Genomic DNA, 12776 nt, shown 5'->3' on the forward strand with positions numbered 1-12776 from the left:
TAGTTCACCCCCCAAAATGTTATTTTCTATCAATTACGCACCCCATGAAGCATTGAATTCATCGAGATTTTTTTGTTTTTGTCGAATTCCCAAGCCAATCATTTGATTACCGGCAGAAAGATGCTAATGTATCCGGTAGGAGACTCAAAGGATTCTCTTTGAGTCTCCTACCGGAAATACACCCGGTCATCAAATTATTGTCTCAGGAATGCGTCAAAAAATTGATAATTGATATAAAATAAGTCCTTTTTTGGGTGAACTATCACTTTAAGACAAAGTGCATGCATGTCAAAGGCTTATTATACATAAGACAAGACATTTTAGTCAGGCACTTACTTAACCAAGACACACTGACGTTGCCGTACTTTTTTCTGCACTATCTTTTAAATACAAGAATTCTATTATTTCCCCTGGCTTTCATCAGGCTTTTGAGGACACATGGAGTATTTAAAATGCACGCCACGAGGCCCCACAGTAGTTTCACAAATAAAATTCTCAAATTCAAAAAGAGTCCCCCCCCCCCCCCCACCCACCTCAGAGCCGGGCTTTGAAGTGGGCGAGCAGCATTCTGTTCTGTGTTAACTGAGGTAGACGTTGTAACACAGTCCGCCTGCGCCAAATGACATTCTGAGAGAGGAGAGAGCTGCTTCCATAGCTCAGGCCCTAAAAACATGCACTGCAGCTCCAGTCTAAAGGCTTTGAAGAGAGGCAGTAACCAAGAGGTCTAAAGGGACTGCTGTATTAAACCGTTAAGACCGGGAACGCGTCTGTGTCATTTGTTTTAATTTCTTCGGGCTATTCAAAAAATAGCAGATATACAAGCTCGTAGCGTGGAACCGAGTGCCGCGCTCCAAGCTTATAGATCTGCTATTTTTGAAAAATTGTAAAAAATCTTTCAATATATATATTATTTTTTTTAAGCGAACATTTTAACTCAAATCTTTGCTTCTGGGGGATTCTACAAATGTCTTCTAAATCCTAACAGTTTTTTTAAAAAGCGTATGTTTGTATGTCAGTGGTTCTCAAACCTTTTCATGTCAAGGACCCACAAAATGATATGTATTTGGCCCCCCCATCTCAAAATATGTTGTTCCAGGGACCCCCATGAAGCAAAGATTTGAGTTGCAAATGTTCCAAATGAGTTACAAATGTTCTAAAATATATATATTCAAATAATTGCACAAAATGATGTTCAAGATTTTTCAAAAATAGTTAAATATTCAAAAATAGCAGATGTACAAGCTCGTAGCGCGGCACTCGGTGCCACGCTACAAGCTTGTAGATCTGCTATTTTTGAATAGCCCAAATAAATCTTAAAATGACCCACAGATGCATTCCCCCCGGGCTTAAAGGGTTAATTCAACATTCATTGAAATCAAAGCAAATAAAAAGAGGCAAAGTGCCCATTGGGAAACATGCCAGGTACATAAAGGACACAAACTATTTCCGTGTGCTGCTTGTGGAGTAGTTTTGTTTTGTTGTGTGATGTTTGAAGTCTTTTTCCCCCCCTTTTTTACAGGTGAGGGAGACACTGGCTGCTGAGACAGGACTCAGTGTTCGGGTGGTGCAGGTGTGGTTCCAAAACCAGAGAGCTAAGGTGAGAGAGAGAGCCTTTAACACCAGGGGACAACCTAATGATGAATTACCTTGTTTTTATTTAGAGACATGTGAGTCAGGTCACAACAGCTTTGTTCCCTCTTGAATTTGCGGGAAAAGGCAATTAATAATCCAAATAATAAATCACCCCAGACCGTGTCTGTGTTAAACTTATCACATGCATTCCTTTCACATCAGTAAAGTTAAACTGCAGCGGGTTGGAAATTCACCTCACTCTTGCCTTTAAATGTCTACACCCTCCTCTCTTCTGATATTATCTCCGAGCGCCTTTGATATTTGACAACGAAATGCGCTTAGATACAAGTTTATGTAGTTCATTCAAGGGTGAGCAGGCGAGGAGCATCCTTTTTAAATTAAAGAGTGCACATGTTAGTTTGAGGAGTTTCTCACAACTTTGACTCCTCTTCTTTACAGATGAAGAAGTTGGCAAGAAGACAGCAGCAGCAACAGGAACAGCAGAATTCTCAAAGACTCGGTCAAGGTACGACACAGAACCGGTGTACAGCACACACAGAATCTCACTGATTTATTTGTCTCAGGTGTAACTGTTTTAGAAGCAGGGACGTCACGGGCTCTCAGAAGGTGGGGGATGGACTTTCGGTGGACTATACCCCTTATGAGTGCCGCGCTATGAGCTTGTAGATCTGCTATTTTTTGGGGCGGATTTTGTAAGTTCTTTTATCGTGTTTTGGTTACTTTATTTCGGTTTTAGGCTTAGGTTATTTAATTCTTATTTTTGCTTAATTTTACCGATTTATTATCAATTTTTTTTTTTTTTTTTTTCAAAAAGTGGGGGGTATGAAATCACGGATCTGTGAGAGTGAGGGTGTCGCGTCGTACGCACCGTGAATGGCCGTGACGCCCCTTTAGAAGTCACATTTTTAAAAGCCTAGGTATGAATATCTTATATCACAAGTATATACCTGACCGGTTAATGTGACTGCATGAATAGGCCTACAACATCCACAGTTTAAGGCGTCCCTCCTCTCTACTTCTTTGCTGAATCTCTTCACTGTATATTTTCAAAAATAATATTTAAAGACGTTACTTCAAATGTCCACATAACTCATGGATTATCTAAATAATTCTATACTCTGATCCATATACCTGTATGCCTCTGTCTATTCATATTAATGAAATAGCACAAACAGCAGTGGGTGTTACTGGATGATAATGGCTTCTTCTGCTCATGATGTGTGACCTGGTATGATTCCGTTTGCATTTGTGGGGGGCAGTGTTGCCAGATTCTGTGAGAGAAACAAGCAACCAGGTCTAGGAGAACAAGCCCAAAAGAAGCGACCCCTGGGCCACATGAGCACTTTAAACCTACTGTATACATCGGCTATTTGAAAATAGCTGATCTACAAGCTCACAACGCGTCACATCACGAGCGGCGTGTTGTGAGCTTGTAGAGCCGCTATTTTCAAATTAAATATTGGTGGAAACTTATAATAAGCAGACCTGGCAACAATGGGTGGGGGTTGAAGAGACAAGAGGCTATAGTTTGGGTGAAGCATGGCAGAGAGCTGGGGGAGGAGTGTGGGAGGAATGTCGTCCAAATGCTCTCCAACCATTATGTGTGAATCATTGAACATACTATGACCTTGGAGTGTCTGTGCTGTACTGTAGTCCAGGGGTCTTCAACAGGGGGTCCGGGACCCCTAGGGGGTCCTCAGAGCTACTATAGGGGGTCCGCCAAATCTTTGTGTGATATGATTTTTTTTTTTTTACCTTAACCACTTGAACCCTAGCATCCCTTTTCTGAGGAGAACTTTAGCCAAAAAATAGCAGATCTACAAGCTCACAACGCCTCGCGCTGCGAGGCGTTGTGAGCTTGTAGATCGGCTATTTTTTGGCAAAGAGGTTTGGTGTAGAGCGACAAAAGAGCAGACCGAGTAAACGAAAAAAGTTTAATCTGAAACACAATTTTATACAAAATAGAGGGGGTCCCTGCTTCATCTCTCTCTCAGCTAGGGGGTCCTTGGCCTGAACACGTTGAAGAACCCTGCTGTAGTCAGTTCAAGGGTAAGAGACAAAGTAGAGTTCACCAGTGGTGGACAGCGGTGATGGATGAAGTACTCACATGTTTTACTTAAGTAAAAGTATCAATACAGCAATGTAGATGTACTCTGTTACAAGTAAAAGTCCTGTATTCAAAATTATACTTGAGTAAAAGTAGTATTAGCATCAAAATATACTTATATGCCTCTGAGATGTAATGGAGTAGAAGTAAAAGTATTGAAAATTGTAAATATTGAAGAAAGTAAAAAAAAAGACCTCAAAACTTTACTTATGTACGGTACTTGAGTAGATGTACTTAGTTACTTTCCACCACTGGTGGACAGAAACATTTACTTGAGGACTGTGTTTTTATACTTTCCCTCATAACAACATAGAGGGAAAGAAATGTGTCATTTTGACTCCACCACATTTCTCGGAAGTGGAAAAGGCTACATTATGAATTAAGCACTATTTCAAATAGTGAAAATAACACGTTGTCACCTTTGTACAGTAGATCTGCTAGTTTTTTTTAAATGTCTGGAAACTCTTTGATATTTTTTAGAAAAGGTCAGAAATTTTATTCAGCAATGCAAAGTGTACTTTTAAAGTATTTTTCAAAAGCATGTACTTTTTATTCCTTAAGCATTTTAAAAGCAAACACTCCAGTACTTTTACACAAGTACAAATTTGACTGCAGAAGCTTTCACGTACAGTAGTTGAGTAATATTTGACCAGGGGGCAGGAGTATCTATAATCTGACTGGGGTATACTGGGGGGTTGAGTACTTTGTCCACCACTGCCTATACCAGTGGTTCTCAAACTTTTTCATGTCAAAGACCCCCAAAGTGACACTTATTAGCCCGTGGACCCCCATTTGAAAAGGTATGCTAGGGACCCCCGTAAGAGAAGATTTTTACCGCTCTTTTTTTTTTACAGCTCAACCATTTTAATTTCAAGGACCCCCAGTTTGACATGCAGTAGGCTTCGGACCCCCACTTAATGGCATTTCTATCTCTAGGACCCCGATTTATATTGTAAAATCAATGTTAATTTAACTCTGAGAGTGTACAAATAGGGTCCATTTGGTTCCATTTGTACACTCTCAAAACCCATAAAGGTCCATTTGGTTCCTAACAATCCATCATTTAGCTGGGGACCCCCCGGAACTCTCTCAAGCACCCCTGGGGGTACCCGGACCCCACTTTGAGAACCAATGGCTTATACGACTATCTGTGCTGTACTGTTAGTCAGGGTCAAGGGTATAAGATCACAAAGTAAGAGTTCACACATCCATGAGATGCATGTAATGTGAATGTAAACCAGAACAACTTCAACATCAAAAGATTCTGGATGGTTTTGGAAAACTCGTGGAAGCCAAAGAGTGGAATGAATGGCAAACATCATTTCACAAGGCCCTCACCACTGTAAAGGAAAGTGCAGGGGGAGGGGTTCCAGTCACAAAGCCACAAGGACTAAGGGTTCCCACTCACCACTCTGTATAAGCTAGAAGAGCAAGAACATTTTTAAAAGTCAAGTGTGAGAGAATCACTCTTCTTTACCAATGTAAACAACTATGTGGGGTACCAGGGGTCCTTAGGGGGGTTCCAGGGGGTCCCCCAGCAAAATGTGTTAATATAGCATCACAATGATTTTAACCGCTTTAACCTTTTATACTTTGTGCTATTCAAAAATAGCAGATATACAAGCTCATAGCGCGGCACCTAGTGCCGCGCTATGAGCTTGTAGTTCTGCTATTTTAAAAAAATCGTGAAAATGTGTGCAAACCCTTTGAATATATATATATTTTTAAGCGAACATTTGTAACTCGGATCTTTGCTTCTGGGGGGGTCCCTGGAACAAAATGTTTTGAGATGGGGGTCCGCGGCCAAATACATATCATTTTGGGGGTCCTTGACATGAAAAAGTTTGAGAACCACTCCTGTAGGCTACCATGAGAAAGATATACAGACATCATCCAAGTAGATTCGGTGTTGTAGCTGCAGCTAATTACTTGCTAGCATGTCTCTGTTAGCATTTTAAAAAATTGCGGGTTCTTTACATTTTACAATCTGTTGACAACTTAGACAACTTAAATGAGTAGTTCACACAAAAAAATCACTTATTTCCGATCAGTTATGCAACCCATGAAGCCTTGAATTCATGGATATTTTTTGGGGTTTCGTCTCATTCCTAAGCCAATAATTTGATGACCGGCTGTGTTTCCGGTAGGAGACTCAAAGAGTCTCCATTGAGTCTCCTACCGAAGACTCCGCCGGTCATCAAATTATTGGCTGAGGAATGCGACAAAAACTCATTTATTGGGTGAACTATTCCTTTAAGTCAGCATAGCATAACATAAAGAAAAAAACAAAATAGATATTTGTATTTGGTGTACTGGTGATGCACATGAATTTGAATGGATTGCATTAAAATGGGTTGTATTGGAATCTACGAGCACAATCGGTTTTCTTTTCCTTTGGTCTCAGTTTGTGCTTATTGAATTGACTGGAAACACTCCAGATTCAGCCCGGGCTCCACACACACTCCCAATAACACTTTTTCCATCATTCTGATTGGCCGTCTTTACAGAGGTGATGTCCAATCGGATGGAGGGGATGATGAACTCTTTCACGCCGCTCGTCCCGCCGCAGCAGCAGCTGGTTGCCATGGATCAGAACGGTTACAGCACAGACCCTTTCCAACAGGGGCTCACCCCCCCACAGATGCCCGGTGACCACATGAATCCATATGGTGAGCATCGACTGTAGTCCCCTTACCCCTCTCTTACCTCACCCATCCACCCGCCCCCCCCCCCCCTTAAAAACACACACTCATACTCATCCCTTGATGTACCTCATAAATCCCCAGTGTGGGGACATGTGTCCTGGACCACAGCCCCTTGATTTAGACCGCTCGCCGAGCAATACGAGCAGCTTCCCCTCCCACATGAGATAACACAAGCATGCTCACAAGACGTGGGGTTTTGAAGTTTGTTTTCAAATAAATTTAATACGACTTTAACTTTTCCACACACCCACCCCTACACGACACCCCCATCTCCTCTTCTCTGAGGCAAAAGTTCTTGTCGTCGTTTCCATTGGTGTGTAATCTACTGTATGTAGCTGTTCTTAATGTGCGATCAAAGTGATCATTGGGTGTCAACGATCAGAGTCGGAGTGGCTTATTGCCGTTATCAGTCGAGCAACGAGGGTGTCATATGTTCTTCCTGATTGTGTGTGTGTGTGTGTGTGTGTGTGTGTGTGTGTGTGTGTGTGTGTGTGTGTCGGTGTTGATTTCGTCGACTACAACTATGACGAAAAATGTTCGCCGAATACCTTTTTTCACTGACAAAAACTAAATAAAAACAAAATAAAAACTGAGCTATGACTAAAACTCAGACTAAATATATTGACAATTTCGTCAACAAATAAAAACTAGACTAAAATGTTAGTGAGGGACTAGTGGAGAAGAGATCCCGTAGAACTAAAAGACAAGTCATTTTATGTTTGGTTGCACTCGAGTGTTGCGCTCTGAAAATAGCAGATCTAAGTGAATCAACCATTACGACGCCATCAAGCCATCGTCAAAATACATTTTAGTCGTCGGTCCTTCCGTCCGTCTGTCCATCCGCCTGTCTGTCCATCTGTCTGTCTGTCCGTCTCTCCGTCTGTCTGTGTGCAGCACGCTATGCAGCACAGTATAAAGAAACAAACAGGGGGGGGGGGGGAGCCCCCGTCAATCACGTATTAGTCCACAGGATGTAACTGGAACAACACATTTTTTGAGCGCTGTCCTCAACAAGTCCCAGAGGGACCATTTCGCCAAGTTCATAACTTCCTTATAATTTGCCTCCATTTAGTTTCTCTCCGTGGTGAAAAACCCAAATCCCCAGTCTCATCACTCTCCTTTGGTTCGCAGGGAAGAGAACAATATTGGCAAGGCATTAAAAGATATGTCTCATCACACTGTCCCCATTTTGTGCAACACTATCATTAAGATCCAGAGTGTAATAAAGTTAACTATTCCCCGCAGAGAAATAACATGTTGAGGTTTTATGAAAGGCGTAAACAGTTGCTATTAACCAGATCTTTTAGGAGGATGCCCCCTTGTTTACATGCCCCATCGTAGACCACAATTGTCCCAGCGAGGGCAGCTAAAAAGTGGGCTTTGATGATCCTTAACAAAACAGTTTCCACAATTGTGATGACACACAATAGCAATTTCTCAATACGGCTATTAGTAATTATCGTTTCACAACAGTGTCATAAATCTGGTATACAAGATTGATACTGATTTTCTAATCAATACCATGGGATTCATGTGTGCCTGTCTGTGTGTACACGATGCTTCTGATGGCAATACCACAATATAAAAGTACTCTGTTACAAGTAAAAGGCCTGTGTTCAAAATGTTACTTGAGTAAAAGTGCAAAAGTATTGGCATCAAAATATACTTAGAGTATCAAAAGTAAAAGTACTAAAATGTTTGAAAATAGCAGATCTACAAGCTCACAACACGTTGCGTAAAATAGGGCTAAAGTGTTTTATAATAAAATAATTTATATCTACAAAGTAGCTAAAGCTGTCAAATAATTGTAGTGGAGTAAAAGTACAACATTTGCCTCTGAGATGTAGTGGAGTAAAAGTAAAAGTATTGAAAATGGGAAATACTCTAGTAAAGTAAAAAATCCTCAAAAGTGTACTTAAGTACAGTACTTCAGTAAATGTACTAGTTACTTTACACCACTGCCAAACGCCAAAACTAATACATTTTGATTCCCTCCATCCACAGGAAACGATTCCGTGTTCCACGACATAGACAGCGACACGTCTTTAACCAGCCTCAGCGACTGCTTCATGGCGTCATCGGAAGTCAACTCCATGCAAGCCCGCGTGGGAAACCCCATCGACCGGCTTTATTCCATGCAGAACTCTTACTTTGCGTCATGAAAGCGTGAAGGCATCAACACGGAATACAGTAAACTGTACAACATCTCAACTTGACGGCCGGAGGGCCAGGAGTTTCTACATCGACATGGACAAGACAGTGAAAAGGAACAACTAACTTAACTGTTCACCCACCAGTAGCTCCTGGTTATGTAATGGAAGCTGACGCAAAGATAGTTAAATAAACCACTGTTGGAGAACAGTGAAGATTCCTGGGGGAAAAAGACCTAAAAAATATTGTTAGATTATTTGGTAGGATTGCTTATCTGTCACAGGAGATATTACTCCTTTCTTTGTTCACTTAAAGAAAACGAGTACATATTGAAGCCACTGATTATACCGTCTCAAACCAAATAACATACAGCGAGTTTATACAGTGCATGATCAATTGTAAACTAAACATTTTTTTTGTATGCCCCCTGGCTAAAATTGTGGTGTTTGAACTGTTTCATTACACTACATGGATCTCCATGTTCAGCGTTTAGCATTTTGATCACTTCCATAGGTTTAGATATCGTGTTGATAGTAAATAGACGCAGCATGTCTGCAAGATTGACTGTAAATGTACGTATGTATGAGATATTTTGTGCGTGTGTGTGTGTATGTGTGTGTATGTGTGTGTGACAGACAGAGAGAGAGAGAGAGAGAGCGAGAGAGAAAGAATTGTTTAGAGTAAATAAAAGTGGAGAATTTGGTGGACATGTAGGATCAGTAAAAGTGTAAATAATTTCCCCAGGCAAATTGGATGTGCATGTTAAAAATGGAAAACATTCTATTTATTTAACTATAACAGGCTCTTGAAGGTACATATTAAAAATTGAAAAGCTTTATTTAAAAAAGGAGAACTTTTTTTGTTTTGTTTTGTTGTTGAGCGCAATTAATTAGTGATTACACGAGTATCACAACTCATCTGTATGCCTTTTTAATATGAAGATTAACCCTTTTTTCTTTCTCAGCCAAGCTGTAAATGAGCGACATGCTATTTATTTCGTCCAGACCAGAAACCTTGTCATTGTCATTATGTGCATTCTCAAAATGTTCAAGTTGCTAAATGACCAAAGTTGATTGGTTTGATGAATAAACAATGTCTTTCTCCTGATAACATTCAATAAATGCCATTCAGTGATCATTCAAATGTCAACATTTCAAGTCTCATTGGTTTCGTGAGGTGGGTTGGTTGGTTGGCTGGTTTCACTTTCTTCATCTTCATCTGTCCCTATATCTCAGATATCTGACAATATTCACTATATCCAATCTGTTCCTATATTCCTATAACTGTGATCACGACAGTTCTCAAACTATCTCAGCGCTCGACACCTCTCCACCTGGGAAACAGTAACCCAGGGGTCTTCAACGTTTTCAGGCCAAGGACCCCCTAGCTGAGAGAGAGATGAAGCAGGGACCCCCTCTATATTGTATACAATTGTGTTTCAGATTTAACTTTTTTTGTTTACTTGGTCTGCTCTTTTTTCCCCTCTACACCAAACACCTCTTCACACAAAGATTTGGCAGACCCCCAGTAGTAACTCTGAGGACCCCCTAGGGGTCCCGGACCCCCCTGTTGAAGACCCCTGCACTAACCTAATATGAGAGAGCTTTGCCACCGTTCCTATGACACAACTTTACTGACAGAGAGAATGAAGAGATCCCGTGTTAGAAATAGACAGAAACAGACACGCATACAACCACGGAAGCAGGAGAAAAGTTCAACAGGCATACCAATACATCGACATGATCGGAGAACAACCCCGCCTCCGTCCTCGGGGCCTACATGGCGGCAGCTTGGATGTACCATCTGGGTGCTTCTTCATCGACCTGACAGCTTCTCTCAATGTGGCCAGGCAAGCTCACCCACATGCCCTCCAGCAGCACATCCACCGTCACTCCAGTCCAGCATCTACCCTGTCAAAGGAAAAGTTATCTCGGCTCACCATCTCCTCCTCATCTGCAATCTGCGTTCTCTGACCCTCCGCTCCCACTCATAAGTGGACCATCAGATCGGAAATGCTGCCAGCAATGGATTAGAATGAATCTGCTCGTAACTCATGAAACACCACACGTAAATAGACAATTTATGATGCAATATATTTTTTTTTTTTTTTTTTTTTTATAAATCTTTTTATTGGATAACAACAATTTGAACATTCAGCCATTAAATAATACAGCTCTCCTTGTATTTATTTTCTATCCTAGTGTCCCGTTGCCACCGTAGTACATGTCATAAGTCAGTGTGTACTGACTTATGACATGTGTATGTCTTTATTTTAATCAGTAAAATCTCAGTGTTGTTACTTTCACTCAAAAATGTACTCAATGTGTACCATGCCAGGTTAAATAATAATCCTGAGTGCTGCTATTCCTGGGCAGAGAAAGAACGGGGCATCATCGGCACTTGTAACCACAGTTTGAGCGTGACCTGTTCTACCCGTGTGGTAGCGTCATATATATCTCTCCTATCAAGACAGCGATCTGACAGCCAGGTGTTGGAAGGCAGGCTACACTGACATTCATCTTCACCTGTCAGAGGCCCCCCACCCCCCACACCAAAGGGCTTACAGTGACATCAACTTAAGTCTAACACCTCATTGGCTGACCTGCTCACATATGCAAATGACCTATGGATGAGTCTACCTCTACCATGACCTGTCACGTCACAACACAGTGTTTCTGGATTTTCTGTGTAGCTTCTGCTTGTTGCCAGGAGATCAGCATACACACAATTTGTTCAGTTTTAATAAAAATCATTTATTTCCCCAGTCCTTATCGACCTTTCTTGCTCATGACCCATGACCCAAACGGACATGGGTCTGTCTACTTACAGTATGACCCTTACATTATCAAGCAATTATCTGTAATCAGTAGTTGTTTGATTAAATTAGGTAGCAAATGTATATATATTATTGTATATGTATATTATCATATATAGGCTATATGGAGACTGTATCATACCCTACAAATAATTTTCCAGGTTCTCGAGACTGACAACCACCACATTCGAAAACAGCATTTATATTGAACTAAACTAAACTACTAGGTGTGTGTTACACTAAACTAAATTAGGCGTGTGTTTGTGTGTGTGTGTGTGTGTGTGTGTGTGTGTGTGTGTGTGTGTGTGTGTGTGCAACTCAATCAAACGTTTGAGTGAGTGAGCGCGTGTGCATGTGTGTTTGTGCGTGGGCGCTTGTGCGTGAATTCAAGCCGACGATGGCTGCAGGCAGGTTCAGGTGTATGTTTTAACTGTGTGAGGATTACGGCGTGAAAGGCTTGGCAAACAGAGATGACAAAGCCTCCCCTCTTACAGTAAACATGGATGGAGCTGGTACGCACACCCTGTTTGCGTTGGGCAGCAAGGATGACTGGCTTGAACTTCACCCTCTTCAGTACCAGCCAGGTGAGTTCATATAGAATAGTCGTTTGGTACAGAGGAAGACAGAAGGACCTGTCACTGCCATTGTTAGGACACGCTCCATTTAGCAGTCCAATTTGTAGATTTAACAAATGTAGCCATTTATACACAATCTTTAAATACATATCAGGGGAATTTTGCCATGAGCTTTGCCTGAATAACATTTTGTGAAAATAATATGTTTTGGTGAAGGGAGTCATTACTTGCCAAAGCTCTACACTGTTCAAGATGTCATTATAATAGCATACAGAACACAATGAAATAGCATCTGGTGTTACTCTGTATTCAGATTTCGTGTCCTCACAGTTATTCAATTCAATTTTTATTTCAGACCCAAGGGAGATCCATATCACAATAAAACACCATACAAAAAAATGTAAATAACAGAAAAAGAAATACAATAAAAAGACTTCCACCATGTTCAGTTTCAAACATACAGACAAGTGCGCCAATAGTTCCACAGTCCACAGTTACATTTACACTGTGTTCATTTAACTGGGAATGTTACTCTGTGTTCCATCACTGCTATGAAGAGAGAACAGACGTTAACACTCAGAATTTTGCAGTGCATACTATATAGGCCTATATCATAATCATACCTCATTGTGATCATTCAACCACCACACACAGAAAACTCTTAAAGAGAGCACTTAACTCACTAATGAGGGGTTAGACCAGTTGAAAGATGCCATTTGACCTGGGCTCTGTTTATCAGTGCAGCTCGAAGCAACCAGTAACCTGAGAGAATAAATAATGCACCCTACTGCTCCATTTTTTACACTCCCAGTTAAAACCGACACTCAGGA

General features: G+C 41.1%; 1 protein-coding gene across 2 annotated transcripts in view; it reads left to right on the forward strand.

Moving 5' to 3' along the window:
* lmx1bb (LIM homeobox transcription factor 1, beta b) overlaps nt 1-8567 on the forward strand; it is a gene marked incomplete at both ends in the record, with an annotated part of 78657 nt that extends 70090 nt beyond the window's left edge. Inside the window, 4 exons of one of the 2 annotated variants that reach the window (XM_084055264.1) lie at nt 1520-1597; nt 2032-2098; nt 6208-6369; nt 8410-8567. In XM_084055264.1, the coding sequence (XP_083911390.1) occupies nt 1520-1597; nt 2032-2098; nt 6208-6369; nt 8410-8567 (465 nt within the window). The remainder of the gene's footprint in view (nt 1-1519; nt 1598-2031; nt 2099-6207; nt 6370-8409) is intronic. The other variant, XM_084055265.1, reaches the window with a different exon arrangement.
* Nucleotides 8568-12776: the final 4209 nt, after the last annotated feature.

The sequence above is a fragment of the Gymnoscopelus microlampas genome (genome assembly GCF_963454915.1).
Source record: "Gymnoscopelus microlampas genome assembly, chromosome: 4".
NCBI classification, from domain to species: Eukaryota; Metazoa; Chordata; class Actinopteri; order Myctophiformes; family Myctophidae; genus Gymnoscopelus; species Gymnoscopelus microlampas.